The sequence below is a fragment of the Pseudophryne corroboree genome, chromosome 8 (genome assembly GCF_028390025.1).
Source record: "Pseudophryne corroboree isolate aPseCor3 chromosome 8, aPseCor3.hap2, whole genome shotgun sequence".
Classification (NCBI taxonomy): Eukaryota; Metazoa; Chordata; class Amphibia; order Anura; family Myobatrachidae; genus Pseudophryne; species Pseudophryne corroboree.
The window spans coordinates 16,863,206-16,883,168 of NC_086451.1; the positions used below are offsets into that span (position 1 = coordinate 16,863,206).

A 19,963-nucleotide genomic window follows, 5' to 3' on the forward strand; every position below is an offset into this window, starting at 1 on the left:
CCAAGGAAGAGGCAGCAGTGATAGCAACTCCGTCCATGGGCTGGATGTATGGCGTCCGGGTTGGCCGGAGGTGGAGGTTCCTGGCCAACTCGGACGTATTTTTAAAGCAACGCACCCGTCGTTACCTCCGGCCCCACATCTGAATCATGCCTTTAGGGGGTCATTCAGAGTTTATTGTAGCTGTGCTAAATTTAGCACAGCTACGATTATCTTCCCTGACATGCAGGGGGGACGCCCAGCACAGGGATATCCCGCACCGCATGTCAGTGCCCCCCCCCCCCCCCCCCCCCCCGCACAAATACAAAAGCATCGCACAGCGGCGATGCCTTTGTATTTGAGGAGTAACTCCCGGCCAGCGCAGCCCCTGCAGCTGGCCGGGAGTTAATTGTCGCTGCCGCTGGTCGCAGCGGCTGCGTGAGACGTCACACAGCCGCCGCGGCCCCCCCCCCCCCAACGGTTCGGTCACGCCTGCGTTGGCCGGACCGCTCCCCCTAAACGGCGGCTTAACGCCGCCGTCCAGCCCCCTCCTGCCCAGCGATCGCCTCTGTCTCAGAGGCGATCGCTAGGTAATGAGGGCTGCCATGCGCCGGCACACTGCGGCACCGGCACATGTGCAGTTCCGACCCGATCGCTGCGCTGCGACAAACTGGCTCCCCGGATTCAGCGGCATCCCTACGCCATCATTACGCCTCCTCGTGTCCCGCACAGAGGGACAGCATAAACTTACATCTTATGTAGGCAATTCCTTCACATCAGGCTTCAATTGAGCAGAGAGAAATGTTGCGGCTGGAGTGCCTTCAACTGCTAATTGCAGAATCGTTACTGCACTCGGCTCGCTTTCTGTGCCAGTAGGTATTTTGGGTAAAAAATGCTAATGAACACTTTCTTATTACACTCCAGTTAACATGTAGAAATATGAGGCATTGTTGGTGATATTTCGCCACCAGCCGGCAAGGAAACCTGTAACTTCTGTTTACGACGGAGACTTTCCTGGCTGTTCTTTGGTGGTCATTCCGAGTTGTTCGCTCGTTATTTTTTTTCCGCAACGGAGCGATTAGTCGTGAATGCGCATGCGCAATGTCCGCAGTGCGACTGCGCCAAGTAAATTTGCTATGCAGTTAGGTATTTTACTCACGGCATTACAAGGTTTTTTCTTCGTTCTGGTGATCGTAATGTGATTGACAGGAAGTGGGTGTTTCTGGGCGGAAACTGGCCGTTTTATGGGTGTGTGCGAAAAAACGCTACCTTTTCTGGGAAAAACGCGGGAGTGGCTGGAGAAACGGAGGAGTGTCTGGGCGAACGCTGGGTGTGTTTATGACGTCAAACCTGGAACGACAAGCACTGAACTGATCGCAGATGCCGAGTAAGTCTGGAGCTACTCAGAAACTGCACAGAGATGTCTTATCGCAATATTGCGAATCTTTCGTTCGCAATTTTGATAAGCTAAGATTCACTCCCAGTAGGCGGCGGCTTAGCGTGTGCAAAGCTGCTAAAAGCAGCTTGCGAGCGAACAACTCGGAATGACCCCCATAAGTAGGTATTTTATATATCCATTTAGTATTGTGATTCCCTGCGATCGTAAAAGTCCACATAATTGTGAGATGTTAATTTAGTGGCTTGCTGCTTTGGTCGCGGGCGTAGGGGCAGATTTTTCACAAGAGATGTTTTCCTGTGAAGAACGATTGAGTGCGGATACATGATTAACTACATCACCGTAAGGGGGCTACACACTGGGACGATGGCAATGCGTTCCAACATCGGACTGAATGGCCGCCAGCGGGGATTGCCCTTACACGCTGCAGCGATGTTAATGAAGGACGGAACGATCATGTTTCGACCTTCATTTAGCATAAACAAGGACGCTAGCGATATTGCTAGGATGGACGTGTAGCGCGGATGACCAGCGACAGTCGCTAGCGATTAGCAGGAGCGTGCAATCATGCGTACACACTGAGCGATGTAGGCGATATGTCGTTACGAAACTGCATGTCAGCCCAGCATGGCTCCAGTGTGTTCCCGAGCTTGACTTCATGACTCTTCTCCATCGCAGCCACAAGATCAGCCCATGGGAAGAGAGAGATGAGGCGATGGTACTATGGGCCTAATTCAGAGTTGATCGCAGCAGGAATTTTGTTAGCAGTTGGGCAAAACCATGTGCACTGCAGGTGGGGCAGATGTAACATGTGCAGAGAGAGTTAGATTTGGGTGGGGTGTGTTCAAACTGAAATCTAAATTGCAGTGTAAAAATAAAGCAGCCAGTATTTACCCTGCACAGAAACAAAATAACCCACCCAAATCTAACTCTCTCTGCACATGTTACATATGCCCCACCTGCAGTGCACATGGTTTTGCCCAACTGCTAAAAAATTTGCTGCTACGATCAGGTCTGAATTACTCCCTATGTGACTGGGAGTATTCTGACTTCGGAGGGGGTAAGTATTTCTACCCCCCCTTATTCCTTACCCTAACCCTCGGAGGGCGGTGGCTAGGGTTAACCACACCCCTAGCGCCTAACCTTTGCTCTGTCCCATCTACCCCCTGACAGGTACAGAATGATATATTCTGCAGATTATTACATTACTGACCTCACTACTGATCTGCAGAACATTGCTCTGTCCCATCTACCCCCTGACAGATACATAGTGATGTATTCTGCAGATTATTACATTACTGACCTCTCTAGTGATCTGCAGAACATTGCTCTGTCCCATCTACCCCCTGACAGATACATAGTGATGTATTCTGCAGATTATTACATTACTGACCTCTGTAGAGACGTGCAGAACATTGCTCTGCCCCATCTTCCCACTGATAGGTACATAGTGATATATTCTGCAGATTATTACATTACTTACCTCTCTAGTGATCTGCAGAGCATTCCTCTGTCCCTTCTACCCCCTGACAGGTACATAGTGATATATTCTGCAGATTATTACATTACTGACCTCACTAGTGATCTGCAGAACATTGCTCTGTCCCTTCTACCCCCTGACAGGTACATAGTGATATATTCTGCAGATTATTACATTACTGACCTCACTAGTGATCTGCAGAACATTGCTCTGTGCCATCTACCTCCTGACGGATATCCAGAGCTGTATTCTGCAGATGATCAGTTACTGCCCTCTCTGGGGAGCAGCAGAACATTGCACATGTCAGATATTTCTGCTGCTACAGTTTGCATAGCATGTCACTGGGTAACTATGGGCAGTATAACCCCCTCTATTGGTGTATAGACCTCTGTATAAGAGAACACAGAGACGGGCAGAGCACTGTTAGTAAGTACCAGGTATATCTGACATTAAGACCAGCAACGCAGGAAGCCTATAATCTGCCTATGTAACCCTGCTGAGAACCGGACGGGAAAACAAGGTAAAAGCTACGTCTTGTATAACATGGCCGTGCCCCCTGGTCCCCCGGGATCACCCTCATCCTCGTCTGTGTAAATGTGTCCCCACTCTCTAACGCTGGAGTCCACCAGGAATGTGCAGTGGGAATAATGAGAGAACACATTGCCGCCCGGAACTTCTCATCTGGGGAAGCGGGCCCTGTTATACAGCCAGTCATCTGCAAATGAGGGAACAGCGTCTGCAAGAAGCTCCGACTAACACATGTGGGGAATCCTGAGAGACCTCCTCATCGTATGCCTCTGCCGCTCAGTGACTGTCCGGCTGCACGCTCCTGTACACAGTCATGGAGGACCAATATCTGTATGAGCCAGAAAACATCAATGGTAAGAGACAGACTGCAAGATGGGGTGTGAGAGAGAGACAGAGAGTGAGTAAGAGAGTTACAGAGAGAGAGAGGGGGGGGGGGGGGGGGGGGAGACAGAGAGAGAGATATGGAGAGGGATAGTTACGGGGGGGGGGAGACAGAGAAGGTGAGTGACAGTTACAGAGAGAGGGGGTGGGAGAGAGACAGAGAGAGAGAGAGATATGGAGAGGGAGAAATAGTTACAGAGAGGAGGGGGAGACAGAGGGGGTAATTCAGAGTTGATAGCAGCAGCAAATTTGTTAGCAGTTGGGAAAAAACCATGTGCACTGCAGGTGGGGCAGATGTAACATGTGCAGAGAGAGTGAGATTTGGGGGTGGGGTGTGTTCAAAACTGAAATCTAAATTGCAGTGTACAAATAAAGCAGCCAGTATTTACCCTGCACAGAAACAAAATAATCCACCCAAATCTAAGTCTCTCTGCACATGTTACATCTGCCCCACCTGCAGTGCACATAGGGGGTCATTCCGAGTTGTTCGCTCGCAAGCTGCTTTTAGCAGCTTTACACATGCTAAGCCGCCGCCTACTGGGAGTGAATCTTAGCTTCGTAAAATTGCGAACGAAAGATTCGCAATATAGCGAAAAGACACCTCTTAGCAGTTTCTGAGTAACTCGAGACTTACTCGGCATCTGCGATCAGTTCACTGCTTGTCGTTCCTGGTTTGACGTCACAAACACACCCAGCGTTCGCCCAGACACTCCTCCGTTTCTCCAGCCACTCCCGCGTTTTTCCCAGAAACGGTAGCGTTTTTTTCACACACACCCATAAAACGGCCAGTTTCCGCCCAGAAACACCCACTTCCTGTCAATCACATTACGATCACCAGAACGAAGAAAAAACCGTGAGTAAAAAACCTAACTGCATAGCAAATTTACTTGGCGCAGTCGCACTGCGGACATTGCGCATGCGCACTAAGCGGAAAATAGCTGCGATGCGAAAAAATTTACCGAGCGAACAACTCGGAATGACCCCCATGGTTTTGTCCAACTGCTAACAAATTTGCTGCTGCGATCAGATCTGAATTACCCCCAGAGAGAGAGAAAGTGAGTGACAGTTATAGAGAGAGGGGGGTGGGGGTGGAAGACAGAGAGAGATAGAGAGAGAGAGACAGTAACGGGGGGGGGGATAAAATGAGAGAGAGATACAGTTATAACCCCCGTGAGTTTTTATTGGTTTTCGGCACAGAGAAAGGATCTATCATCGGTCCCTCCCTCTACTGTCGCCGTTTATGTGTCACCATTGCCTGCTATGGGCACTGCGGAGTGCCTCTGGGTCTGTCTCACTGCCGGGACTGTTGCCGGTAAAGGGGGTGTAATCGCTGCTTGGTGAACCCCCGGCTTCATAAATAGCAGCGATAAAATATTCCAGATCCGCACGATAATCAGCGATACGGGATGTAAATTATGTCTAAGTGTGAGCGACATCAGGACATGTGATTTATACCCGTAAGAGATGTAAATATTATGCTATGACGTATTGATTGCAAGCTCTTGGATCAGTAATTCTTATTTTGCAAGATTTGTTATGTGATTTGTATCCTATGGTATATCTGTGAATACGCAGTGGAAATCGCCTGCACTCCGATTGCAGAGCTGTACACATCTGTCTGGCCGCACCCCCCCCCCCCACTCCATCCGCTTGTGAAAGCAGCCCGCCATTTCTATCAGCGCACTTTTGCGCCACCCCTACACTTGATGCAGAGAGCTGTCCGAAATCATACGGATCTCTGTGTATGCCGAACGCAGCGCAGCCCGCAACCTGTAGGCACAGCTGCCGCCCAGTAACACCCATTATTGTGACTGAGGTGCGCACGTACATGATTCGGCTGCTGTCGCTTATATATGGGGCATATTCGCGAAAGCTCACAGGTCTCTCCGCGAAGCTATCTTACACGCAACTCTGCGTTCAGAGCAAAGATTTTTTTAAAAAAAGTAAAGTAGTGAGTAAAGTAAAAAAAATTATTAAAAGTAGTAACGTTGCACCTGGACAAACCCGGCTGCAACACAAGGGGGGGGGGGGGAATACATGTACAGATGGAGCCCTGCTCATCTATCCCTTTAATAGGAGTAATTGAGCCAGTGCTGTAATGACTTAATCCCCTGCTGTATTGTTCTCTCTGTATTGTATTGCAGCTGAGAACAATAGATGAAAGGCTTATGCTAATAAACCTTGGTGCACCATGGCGCAGCAGAGAAGCCTAGATGAACGAGGCTCCATCTGTATTATGTTTGCATGCAGGGTAAATACTGGCTGCTTCTGCATGTAGCCCACACATGCCGGGCATCTTATACTGCAGTTAAGATTTGCATGTGGGGACTCCCCTCCCAAATCTATATCCCTCTGCACATGTTACATCTACCCCACCTGCAGCTAAGCATGCTGTTACCCAGGTGCATAGCTACTTGCTCTTTTTTTTTTTTTTAGCTCAGAATGAGCCCCAATGTATGTATAATACTTACGGCTAATACATGACCACTTTACCAGTGATTAAAATGATTGCCTGGAGGCCAAGCCCAGAATGTTATTACTATTATTATTATTATTATTACATTTTATTTATAGGGCGCCACAAGTGTTTTGCAGCGCCGTACAAAGGACGGTACAGGGAGACAAAACTTACATTACAGTATATAAATAACAGAAATAGAGTACAGGTAACACAGAGCACCACAATTCCCACACATAATACAGCTTAGATGTAAGTAGTGAGGGAGTAATCATCGTACTACTAGGGGCTGGCGGCCATAGATAGAGATGAGCCGTTACCAGCAGGAGAAAAAGCGGGTAAAGATGGTCGCTGAGTAGGAGAGAGCTGCGAGTGCAATGTGAGGAGAAGAGGGCTTAATAGATAACAAGAGGAAAGAGGGCCCTGCTCTGAAGAGCTAACAATCTAGTGGGGAGGGGCGACAGGTAGATGACATGAGGTGCAAGCAAGCAGGAGGTATCCTGATGGCAGTATGTAAGCAAAGCAGAGATGTACAAGGCATGAGGTAGGGGGATGGAGGAGCAGCCTCAGGACTAGGTTATGCATCGGAATGTGAAGAAGTACATTTACATCGCCACTCTCACTGATTTTGGTGATGGTACAAGACCCTTGTAGCGGGGACTGATTCTGCTAATGAAGTTAGAATGGGAGTAATTATGTTTTCCCCCTGTAGTAATAATCCTGATTATGAGCGTGTGAGACGTCCGCTCTGCTTTCTTAACCTGAAGACTGTGGCAGAAAAACGTTCCGCGGATTAACCTGGAAGATGACTTGCTAGATGGATAGAAGTATCTGCTTCCTGGCGGGTTATGTACCAAGCAGGGGGCAACTAATGACCCCAGAGGAGGCTTAACCCGCCGCGTGCCACATGCAGGGTCTTCTTCTGTAGGGCGTTATGTTCAGTGCACTATTACGGCGGCAATGTAACAAGAGACAATAACGCTGACATTTGACAAAGGGAAGATATATAAAATATATACACGTGCAGTGTTCACACTGTGTTCTATAGGAAGGCGACGTCTGATATATCAACTTGTACAGAGTCTGCCTGTTTGGAACCGGCTGAGCAGGACACTGCACTGCTATTGGGCGCGCCATGTAGCGATAAGGGTTATATGAGACACCACTGAGAATCTGCATCAGTATAGCTGTATTTTACATTAGAGATGAGCGCCTGAAATTTTTCGGGTTTTGTGTTTTGGTTTTGGGTTCGGTTCCGCGGCCGTGTTTTGGGTTCGAACGCGTTTTGGCAAAACCTCACCGAATTTTTTTTGTCGGATTCGGGTGTGTTTTGGATTCGGGTGTTTTTTTCAAAAAACACTAAAAAACAGCTTAAATCATAGAATTTGGGGGTCATTTTGATCCCAAAGTATTATTAACCTCAAAAACCATAATTTACACTCATTTTCAGTCTATTCTGAATACCTCACACCTCACAATATTATTTTTAGTCCTAAAATTTGCACCGAGGTCGCTGTGTGAGTAAGATAAGCGACCCTAGTGGCCGACACAAACACCGGGCCCATCTAGGAGTGGCACTGCAGTGTCACGCAGGATGTCCCTTCCAAAAAACCCTCCCCAAACAGCACATGACGCAAAGAAAAAAAGAGGCGCAATGAGGTAGCTGTGTGAGTAAGATTAGCGACCCTAGTGGCCGACACAAACACCGGGCCCATCTAGGAGTGGCACTGCAGTGTCACGCAGGATGGCCCTTCCAAAAAACCCTCCCCAAACAGCACATGACGCAAAGAAAAAAAGAGGCGCAATGAGGTAGCTGTGTGAGTAAGATTAGCGACCCTAGTGGCCGACACAAACACCGGGCCCATCTAGGAGTGGCACTGCAGTGTCACGCAGGATGTCCCTTCCAAAAAACCCTCCCCAAACAGCACATGACGCAAAGAAAAAAAGAGGCGCAATGAGGTAGCTGTGTGAGTAAGATTAGCGACCCTAGTGGCCGACACAAACACCGGGCCCATCTAGGAGTGGCACTGCAGTGTCACGCAGGATGTCCCTTCCAAAAAACCCTCCCCAAACAGCACATGACGCAAAGAAAAAAAGAGGCGCAATGAGGTAGCTGACTGTGTGAGTAAGATTAGCGACCCTAGTGGCCGACACAAACACCGGGCCCATCTAGGAGTGGCACTGCAGTGTCACGCAGGATGTCCCTTCCAAAAAACCCTCCCCAATCAGCACATGATGCAAAGAAAAAGAAAAGAAAAAAGAGGTGCAAGATGGAATTGTCCTTGGGCCCTCCCACCCACCCTTATGTTGTATAAACAAAACAGGACATGCACACTTTAACCAACCCATCATTTCAGTGACAGGGTCTGCCACACGACTGTGACTGATATGACGGGTTGGTTTGGACCCCCCCCAAAAAAGAAGCAATTAATCTCTCCTTGCACAAACTGGCTCTACAGAGGCAAGATGTCCACCTCATCTTCACCCTCCGATATATCACCGTGTACATCCCCCTCCTCACAGATTATCAATTTGTCCCCACTGGAATCCACCATCTCAGCTCCCTGTGTACTTTGTGGAGGCAATTGCTGCTGGTCAATGTCTCCGCGGAGGAATTGATTATAATTCATTTTAATGAACATCATCTTCTCCACATTTTCTGGATGTAACCTCGTACGCCGATTGCTGACAAGGTGAGCGGCGGCACTAAACACTCTTTCGGAGTACACACTTGTGGGAGGGCAACTTAGGTAGAATAAAGCCAGTTTGTGCAAGGGCCTCCAAATTGCCTCTTTTTCCTGCCAGTATAAGTACGGACTGTGTGACGTGCCTACTTGGATGCGGTCACTCATATAATCCTCCACCATTCTATCAATGTTGAGAGAATCATATGCAGTGACAGTAGACGACATGTCCGTAATCGTTGTCAGGTCCTTCAGTCCGGACCAGATGTCAGCATCAGCAGTCGCTCCAGACTGCCCTGCATCACCGCCAGCGGGTGGGCTCGGAATTCTGAGCCTTTTCCTCGCACCCCCAGTTGCGGGAGAATGTGAAGGAGGAGATGTTGACAGGTCGCGTTCCGCTTGACTTGACAATTTTGTCACCAGCAGGTCTTTCAACCCCAGCAGACTTGTGTCTGCCGGAAAGAGAGATCCAAGGTAGGCTTTAAATCTAGGATCGAGCACGGTGGCCAAAATGTAGTGCTCTGATTTCAACAGATTGACCACCCGTGAATCCTTGTTAAGCGAATTAAGGGCTGCATCCACAAGTCCCACATGCCTAGCGGAATCGCTCCCTTTTAGCTCCTTCTTCAATGCCTCCAGCTTCTTCTGCAAAAGCCTGATGAGGGGAATGACCTGACTCAGGCTGGCAGTGTCTGAACTGACTTCACGTGTGGCAAGTTCAAAGGGCATCAGAACCTTGCACAACGTTGAAATCATTCTCCACTGCACTTGAGACAGGTGCATTCCACCTCCTATATCGTGCTCAATTGTATAGGCTTGAATGGCCTTTTGCTGCTCCTCCAACCTCTGAAGCATATAGAGGGTTGAATTCCACCTCGTTACCACTTCTTGCTTCAGATGATGGCAGGGCAGGTTCAGTAGTTTTTGGTGGTGCTCCAGTCTTCTGTACGTGGTGCCTGTACGCCGAAAGTGTCCCGCAATTCTTCTGGCCACCGACAGCATCTCTTGCACGCCCCTGTCGTTTTTTAAAAAATTCTGCACCACCAAATTCAAGGTATGTGCAAAACATGGGACGTGCTGGAATTTGCCCATATTTAATGCACACACAATATTGCTGGCGTTGTCCGATGCCACAAATCCACAGGAGAGTCCAATTGGGGTAAGCCATTCCGCGATGATCTTCCTCAGTTGCCGTAAGAGGTTTTCAGCTGTGTGCGTATTCTGGAAAGCGGTGATACAAAGCGTAGCCTGCCTAGGAAAGAGTTGGCGTTTGCGAGATGCTGCTACTGGTGCCGCCGCTGCTGTTCTTGCGGCGGGAGTCCATACATCTACCCAGTGGGCTGTCACAGTCATATAGTCCTGACCCTGCCCTGCTCCACTTGTCCACATGTCCGTGGTTAAGTGGACATTGGGTACAACTGCATTTTTTAGGACACTGGTGAGTCTTTTTCTGACGTCCGTGTACATTCTCGGTATCGCCTGCCTAGAGAAGTGGAACCTAGATGGTATTTGGTAACGGGGGCACACTGCCTCAATAAATTGTCTAGTTCCCTGTGAACTAACGGCGGATACCGGACGCACGTCTAACACCAACATAGTTGTCAAGGCCTCAGTTATCCGCTTTGCAGTAGGATGACTGCTGTGATATTTCATCTTCCTCGCAAAGGACTGTTGAACAAAGGACTGTTGAACAGTCAATTGCTTACTGGAAGTAGTACAAGTGGGCTTACGACTTCCCCTCTGGGATGACCATCGACTCCCAGCGGCAACAACAGCAGCGCCAGCAGCAGTAGGCGTTACACGCAAGGATGCATCGGAGGAATCCCAGGCAGGAGAGGACTCGTCAGAATTGCCAGTGACATGGCCTGCAGGACTATTGGCATTCCTGGGGAAGGAGGAAATTGACACTGAGGGAGTTGGTGGGGTGGTTTGCGTGAGCTTGGTTACAAGAGGAAGGGATTTACTGGTCAGTGGACTGCTTCCGCTGTCACCCAAAGTTTTTGAACTTGTCACTGACTTATTATGAATGCGCTGCAGGTGACGTATAAGGGAGGATGTTCCGAGGTGGTTAACGTCCTTACCCCTACTTATTACAGCTTGACAAAGGGAACACACGGCTTGACACCTGTTGTCCGCATTTCTGGTGAAATACCTCCACACCGAAGAGCTGATTTTTTTGGTATTTTCACCAGGCATGTCAACGGCCATATTCCTCCCACGGACAACAGGTGTCTCCCCGGGTGCCTGACTTAAACAAACCACCTCACCATCAGAATCCTCCTGGTCAATTTCCTCCCCAGCGCCAGCAACACCCATATCCTCCTCATCCTGGTGTACTTCAACACTGACATCTTCAATCTGACTATCAGGAACTGGACTGCGGGTGCTCCTTCCAGCACTTGCAGGGGGCGTGCAAATGGTGGAAGGCGCATGCTCTTCACGTCCAGTGTTGGGAAGGTCAGGCATCGCAACCGACACAATTGGACTCTCCTTGTGGATTTGGGATTTCGAAGAATGCACAGTTCTTTGCTGTGCTGCTTTTGCCAGCTTGAGTCTTTTCATTTTTCTAGCGAGAGGCTGAGTGCTTCCATCCTCATGTGAAGCTGAACCACTAGCCATGAACATAGGCCAGGGCCTCAGCCGTTCCTTGCCACTCCGTGTGGTAAATGGCATATTGGCAAGTTTACGCTTCTCCGACGACAATTTTATTTTAGGTTTTGGAGTCCTTTTTTTTCTGATATTTGGTGTTTTGGATTTGACATGCTCTGTACTATGACATTGGGCATCGGCCTTGGCAGACGACGTTGCTGGCATTTCATCGTCTCGGCCATGACTAGTGGCAGCAGCTTCAGCACGAGGTGGAAGTGGATCTTGATCTTTCCCTAATTTTGGAACCTCAACATTTTTGTTCTCCATATTTTAATAGGCACAACTAAAAGGCACCTCAGGTAAACAATGGAGATGGATACTAGTATACAATTATGGACTGCCTGCCGACTGCAGACACAGAGGTAGCCACAGCCGTGAACTACCGTACTGTACTGTGTCTGCAGCTAATATAGACTGGTTGATAAAGAGAAGATGTCTATGTAACTATGTATGTATAAAGAAGAATGAAAAAAAACCACGGTTAGGTGGTATACAATTATGGACGGACTGCCTGCCGAGTGCAGACACAGAGGTAGCCACAGCCGTGAACTACCGTACTGTACTGTGTCTGCAGCTAATATAGACTGGTTGATAAAGAGAAGATGTCTATGTAACTATGTATGTATAAAGAAGACTGAAAAAAATCCACGGTTAGGTGGTATACAATTATGGACGGACTGCCTGCCGAGTGCAGACACAGAGGTAGCCACAGCCGTGAACTACCGTACTGTACTGTGTCTGCAGCTAATATAGACTGGTTGATAAAGAGAAGATGTCTATGTAACTATGTATGTATAAAGAAGAATGAAAAAAAACCACGGTTAGGTGGTATACAATTATGGACGGACTGCCTGCCGAGTGCAGACACAGAGGTAGCCACAGCCGTGAACTACCGTACTGTACTGTGTCTGCAGCTAATATAGACTGGTTGATAAAGAGAAGATGTCTATGTAACTATGTATGTATAAAGAAGACTGAAAAAAATCCACGGTTAGGTGGTATACAATTATGGACGGACTGCCTGCCGAGTGCAGACACAGAGGTAGCCACAGCCGTGAACTACCGTACTGTACTGTGTCTGCAGCTAATATAGACTGGTTGATAAAGAGAAGATGTCTATGTAACTATGTATGTATAAAGAAGAATGAAAAAAAACCACGGTTAGGTGGTATACAATTATGGACGGACTGCCTGCCGAGTGCAGACACAGAGGTAGCCACAGCCGTGAACTACCGTACTGTACTGTGTCTGCAGCTAATATAGACTGGTTGATAAAGAGAAGATGTCTATGTAACTATGTATGTATAAAGAAGAATGAAAAAAATCCACGGTTAGGTGGTATTACAATTATGGACGGACTGCCTGCCGAGTGCAGAGACACAGAGGTAGCCACAGCCGTGAACTACCGTACTGTGTCTGCTGCGACTGGATGATAAATGATATAAAAAATATATATATATCACTACTGCAGCCGGACAGGTATATATTATATATTATATAATGACGGACCTGCTGGACACTGTCTGTCAGCAGAATGAGTTTTATTTTTATAGAATAAAAAAAAAAAAAACACACAAGTGAAGTCACACGACGAGTGTTTAACTTTTTCAGGCAATCACAATATAAGTATACTACTAACTATACTGGTGGTCAGTGTGGTCAGGTCACTGGTCAGTCACACTGGCAGTGGCACTCCTGCAGCAAAAGTGTGCACTGTTTAATTTTAATATAATATGTACTCCTGGCTCCTGCTATAACCTATAACTGGCACTGCAGTAGTGCTCCCCAGTCTCCCCCACAATTATAAGCTGTGTGAGCTGAGCAGTCAGACAGATATATAATATATATAGATGATGCAGCACACTGGCCTGAGCCTGAGCAGTGCACACAGATATGGTATGTGACTGACTGAGTCACTGTGTGTATCGCTTTTTTCAGGCAGAGAACGGATATATTAAATAAACTGCACTGTGTGTCTGGTGGTCACTCACTATATAATATATTATGTACTCCTGGCTCCTGCTATAACCTATAACTGGCACTGCAGTAGTGCTCCCCAGTCTCCCCCACAATTATAAGCTGTGTGAGCTGAGCAGTCAGACAGATATATATAATATTATATATAGATAATAGATGATGCAGCACACTGGCCTGAGCCTGAGCAGTGCACACAGATATGGTATGTGACTGACTGAGTCACTGTGTGTATCGCTTTTTTCAGGCAGAGAACGGATATATTAAATAAACTGCACTGTGTGTCTGGTGGTCACTCACTATATAATATATTATGTACTCCTGGCTCCTGCTATAACCTATAACTGGCACTGCAGTAGTGCTCCCCAGTCTCCCCCACAATTATAAGCTGTGTGAGCTGAGCAGTCAGACAGATATATATAATATTATATATAGATAATAGATGATGCAGCACACTGGCCTGAGCCTGAGCAGTGCACACAGATATGGTATGTGACTGACTGAGTCACTGTGTGTATCGCTTTTTTCAGGCAGAGAACGGATATATTAAATAAACTGCACTGTGTGTCTGGTGGTCACTCACTATATAATATATTATGTACTCCTGGCTCCTGCTATAACCTATAACTGGCACTGCAGTAGTGCTCCCCAGTCTCCCCCACAATTATAAGCTGTGTGAGCTGAGCAGTCAGACAGATATATATAATATTATATATAGATAATAGATGATGCAGCACACTGGCCTGAGCCTGAGCAGTGCACACAGATATGGTATGTGACTGACTGAGTCACTGTGTGTATCGCTTTTTTCAGGCAGAGAACGGATATATTAAATAAACTGCACTGTGTGTCTGGTGGTCACTCACTATATAATATATTATGTACTCCTGGCTCCTGCTATAACCTATAACTGGCACTGCAGTAGTGCTCCCCAGTCTCCCCCACAATTATAAGCTGTGTGAGCTGAGCAGTCAGACAGGTATATATAATATTATATATAGATAATAGATGATGCAGCACACTGGCCTGAGCCTGAGCAGTGCACACAGATATGGTATGTGACTGAGTCACTGTGTGCTGTGTATCGCTTTTTTCAGGCAGAGAACGGATTATAAAGTAAACTGCACTGTCCTCACTAGTAAACTCTCTCCACTCAGTCTCTACACTTCTACAGTAACAGTACTCCTCCTAGTCAGCTCCAGTAAATCTCTCTCAGTCTCTTATAATCTAAATGGAGAGGACGCCAGCCACGTCCTCTCCCTATTAATCTCAATGCACGTGTGAAAATGGCGGCGACGCGCGGCTCCTTATATAGAATCCGAGTCTCGCGATAGAATCCGAGCCTCGCGAGAATCCGACAGCGTCATGATGACGTTCGGGCGCGCTCGGGTTAACCGAGCAAGGCGGGAAGATCCGAGTCTGCTCGGACCCGTGAAAAAAACCATGAAGTTCTGGCGGGTTCGGATTCAGAGAAACCGAACCCGCTCATCTCTATTTTACATGCGTTCTCCCAGTAGGTCAGGTAGGGTGATGGCGGTAGAATACAGAATTTCTGGGTGTAGCGGTAAAAGTGATATTATGGTGCTGCTTTTACATGAGACGGTCTGCGCGGTTGGGTCTGCTTGTGGAAAGTGGAAACGCCTGTCTCCTGGTACATTTGTCGATTGGCGTGATGGTTTGGTACAGTCTGTGACTTTAGCATTGCTCTGATAAGATGGGTTACTGCACTGTCCAAATACACATTTAATCGCATGTATATCAATTATCGTTTTTTAGGTCTAATAATTGTAAATTCCTAATCACCGCTCTTTGCTGCAATAAGAAATTAAATTTTGCTATGTACTAATATACACATAAAGGGGGTCATTCCCAGTTGTTCGCTTGTTGCAGATTTTCGCTATGCTGCGATTTGTTGCTAATTGCGCAAGGCACGCAGGGCGCATGCGCTTAGTTATTTAACTAAAAACTTAGCAGTTTTAGCTGTGGATCCTGCGGCGCTTTTCAGTCGCACTGCTGATCGGTGAGTGATTGACAGGAAAGAGGCGTTTCTTGGTGGTAACTGAGCGTTTTCCGGGAGTGTGCTAAAAAACGTAGGCGTGTCAGGGAAAAACGCGGGAGTGTCTGGAGAAACGGGGGAGTGGCTGGCCGAACGCAGGGCGTGTTTGTGACGTCAAACCAGAAACTAAACGGACTGAGCTGATCACAATCTAGGAGTAGGTCTGGAGCTACTCAGAAACTGCAGGGAATTATTTAGTAGCAATTCTGCTAATCTTTCGTTCGCTATTCTGCTAAGCTAAGATACACTCCCAGAGGGCGGCGGCCTAGCGTGTGCAATGCTGCTAAAAACAGCTAGCGAGCGAACAACTCGGAATGAGGGCCCAAGTGCAGTATGGATGGTTAATGGTTAGCATTACTGCCTCACAGCACTGAGGTCATGGGTTCAATTCCCACCATGGCCCCAACTGTGTGGAGTTTGTATATTCTCCCTGTACTTGCGTGGGTTTCCTCCGGGTACTCCGGTTTCCTCCCACAATCCAAAAATATACTGGTAGGTTAATTGTCTCTCAACAAACCCTAGGCGTGAATGTGTGTGTGTACATGTGATAGGGAATATAGATTGTAAGCTCCACTGGGGCAAGGACTGATGTGAATGAGCAAATATTCTCTGTAAAGCGCTGTGGGATATGTGTGCGCTATATAAATAACTGATAATAAAAAATAATAATACTCCGGATTCCTCCCACAATCCAAAAATATACTGGTAGGTTAATTGGCTCCCAGCAAAAATGAACCCTTTCGTGAATGTGTGTGCGTGTATATATGGTAGGGAATATAGACTGGGGCAGGGACTGATGTGAATGGTCAAATATTCTCTGTACAGCGCTGCAGAATATGTGTGCGCTATATAAATGGTAATAAATAATAAAATGGGATGGGACTCCAAATGGTGCTGCAATGTGTAAGAACTGGTAAATGATTGCTAATGCGATTATATCGCTCCTTTTTGCGGATCTCCTGGTAATTTTGCCCCTTTTTTTCGGACCTATTTTAGGCCCAGAGAGAGATTTGTATAAATGTAATTTCCTGGCAACATTTTGCAGGCATCCTGATGTTTACATACTAATCTGGCCACTAGAGGGCAATGTTCTATCTTTTTTCATGGATGAGACCTAAAGGGTCATTGGGGTTGATTTTCTTAATAGCCCCTCTGTTGGTAGAAATGTTGTATTTTCTGGCAGCACAGCTTTTCTCACATTGCGCAATACACGAAACGCTGCTGCCATTACATTGTAATATTAATGAAATAATGAAAGCTATTTATTAGCCTAAACCCCGTGTTTCGTGACAGTCCACGGAACATCAATCTGTGTCCTAATACTTCAGAATCCTCCCTTCATTGATCTAAACCTGTCAGTTTCTCTCTGGAAATACCGCTCGGTTTATCCTTATTGACGGCTTACCTCCTGAGACTAAGGATGACACGGGGATGTCACCTGCGCCACTTTCTTGTCTTGAATGTTTTCATTGGGAGAACTGCGCGTAAGGCGGGACTGACGTTATAGGATGACTTTTGGTGAGTGAGACCTCCTCAGCACTGGTGACCTTCATGTCACAAAGATCTCACCAAGATACAATGTCCACACTTGGATTCTAATAACCTCCCCTTCCCCAGCAAAGCAAAATGTTGTGTTTGCATGAGTGACTGTCATATAGTGTGTTTCCCCAGACTGCTTTATAAATGCTGTAGCCCACACTCCCAGATCATGTTCATTTTGTATTGGTCACTGGAATGCTCTTTTTATGGTATATAGGTGAATAGAATACTTTCTTCATGGAATAGAGGTCACTAGAATGCTCTCTGTACAGTATAGAGGTCACTAGTATGCACTCAGTATGATATAGCGGTCAATAGAATTCACTCAGTGATGTATGGAGGTCACTAGAATTCACCCAGTGATGTATGGAGGTCACTAGAATTCACTCAGTGATGTATGGAGGTCACTAGAATCACTCAGTGATGTATGGAGGTCACTAGAATTCACTCAGTGATGTATTGAGGTCACTAGAATTCACCCAGTGATGTATGGAGGTCACTATAATTAACTCAGTGATGTATGGAGGTCACTAGTATTCACCCAGTGATGTATGGAGGTCACTAGAATTCACTCAGTGATGTATGGAGGTCACTAGAATTCACTCAGTGATGTATGGAGGTCACTAGAATTCACTCAGTGATGTATGGAGGTCACTATAATTAACTCAGTGATGTATGGAGGTCACTAGAATTCACCCAGTGATGTATGGAGGTCACTAGAATTCACTCAGTGATGTATGGAGGTCACTAGAATTCACTCAGTGATGTATGGAGGTCAGTAGTATGCTCTCTGTACAGTATAGAGGTCACTAGAATGCTCTCTGTAAGAAACAGAGGACACTAGTATGCATTCAGTATGATATAGCAGTCAATAGAATTCACTCAGTGATGTATGGAGGTCACTAGAATTCCCTCAGTAATGTATGGAGGTCAGTAGAATTCACTCAGTGATGTATGGAGGTCACTAGAATTCACTCAGTGATGTATGGAGGTCACTAGAATTCACTCAGTGATGTATGGAGGTCACTAGAATTCACTTAGTGATGTATGGAGGTCACTAGAATTCACTCACTGATGTATGGAGGTCACTAGAATTCACCCAGTGATGTATGGAGGTCACTAGAATTCACTCAGTGATGTATGGAGGTCACTAGAATTCACTCAGTGATGTATTGGGGTCACTAGAATTCACTCAGTGATGTATGGAGGTCACTATAATTAACTCAGTGATGTATGGAGGTCACTAGTATTCACCCAGTGATGTATGGAGGTCACTAGAATTCACTCAGTGATGTATGGAGGTCACTAGAATTCACTCAGTGATGTATGGAGGTCACTAGAATTCACTCAGTGATGTATGGAGGTCACTATAATTAACTCAGTGATGTATGGAGGTCACTAGAATTCACCCAGTGATGTATGGAGGTCACTAGAATTCACTCAGTGATGTATGGAGGTCACTAGAATTCACTCAGTGATGTATGGAGGTCAGTAGTATGCTCTCTGTACAGTATAGAGGTCACTAGAATGCTCTCTGTAAGAAACAGAGGACACTAGTATGCATTCAGTATGATATAGCAGTCAATAGAATTCACTCAGTGATGTATGGAGGTCACTAGAATTCCCTCAGTAATGTATGGAGGTCAGTAGAATTCACTCAGTGATGTATGGAGGTCACTAGAATTCACTCAGTGATGTATGGAGGTCACTAGAATTCACTCAGTGATGTATGGAGGTCACTAGAATTCACTCAGTGATGTATGGAGGTCACTAGAATTCACTCACTGATGTATGGAGGTCACTAGAATTCACTTAGTGATGTATGGAGGTCACTAGAATTCACTCAGTGATGTATGGAGGTCACGAGTTCACTCAGTGATGTATGTGGGTCACTAGAATTCACTCACTGATGTATGGAGGTCACTAGAATTCACTTAGTGATGTATGGAGGTCACTAGAATTCACTCAGTGATGTGTGGAGGTCACTAGAATTCACTCAGTGATGTATGGAGGTCACTAGAATTCACTCACTGATGTATGGAGTTCACTAGAATTCACTCAGTGATGTATGTAGGTCACTAGAATTCACTCAGTGATGTATGGAGGTCACTAGAATTAACTTACTGATGTATGGAGGTCATTAGAATTCACTCACTGATGTATGGAGGTCACTATAAATCACTCAGTGATGTATGGAGGTCACGAGTTCACTCAGTGATGTATGTGGGTCACTAGAATTCACTCAGTGATGTATGGAGGTCACTAGAATTCACTCAGTGATGTATGGAGGTCACTAGAATTCACTCAGTGATGTATGGAGGTCACTAGAATTCACTCAGTGATGTATGGAGGTCACTAGAATTCACTCAGTGATGTATGGAGGTCACTAGAATTCACTCAGTGATGTATGGAGGTCACTAGAATTCACTCAGTGATGTATGGAGGTCACTAGAATTCACTCAGTGATGTATGGAGGTCACTAGAATTCACTCAGTGATGTATGGAGGTCACTAGAATTCACTCAGTGATGTATGGAGGTCACTAGAATTCACTCAGTGATGTATGGAGGTCACTAGAATTCACTCAGTGATGTATGGAGGTCACTAGAATTCACTCAGTGATGTATGGAGGTCACTAGAATTCACTCAGTGATGTATGGAGGTCACTAGAATTCACTCAGTGATGTATGGAGGTCACTAGAATTCACTCAGTGATGTATGGAGGTCATTAGAATTCACTCAGTGATGTATGGAGGTCACTATAATTCACTCAGTGATGTATGGAGGTCACTATAATTCACTCAGTGATGTATGGAGGTCACTAGAATTCACTCAGTGATGTA

General features: G+C 46.4%; 1 protein-coding gene across 2 annotated transcripts in view; it reads left to right on the top strand.

Moving 5' to 3' along the window:
- DAB2IP (DAB2 interacting protein) overlaps positions 1 to 19,963 on the top strand; it is a 1,128,147-nt gene that overhangs the window by 102,708 nt on the left and 1,005,476 nt on the right. The window contains exon 1 of one of the 2 annotated variants that reach the window (XM_063935966.1): positions 3,573 to 3,733. The exons of the other annotated variant lie outside the window; for it this stretch is intronic. Coding sequence (XP_063792036.1) covers positions 3,694 to 3,733 — 40 coding nt within the window. The 5' untranslated portion in view covers positions 3,573 to 3,693. Of the gene's footprint in view, positions 1 to 3,572; positions 3,734 to 19,963 lie in introns of those variants that run through there. 2 annotated transcript variants of the gene reach the window in all.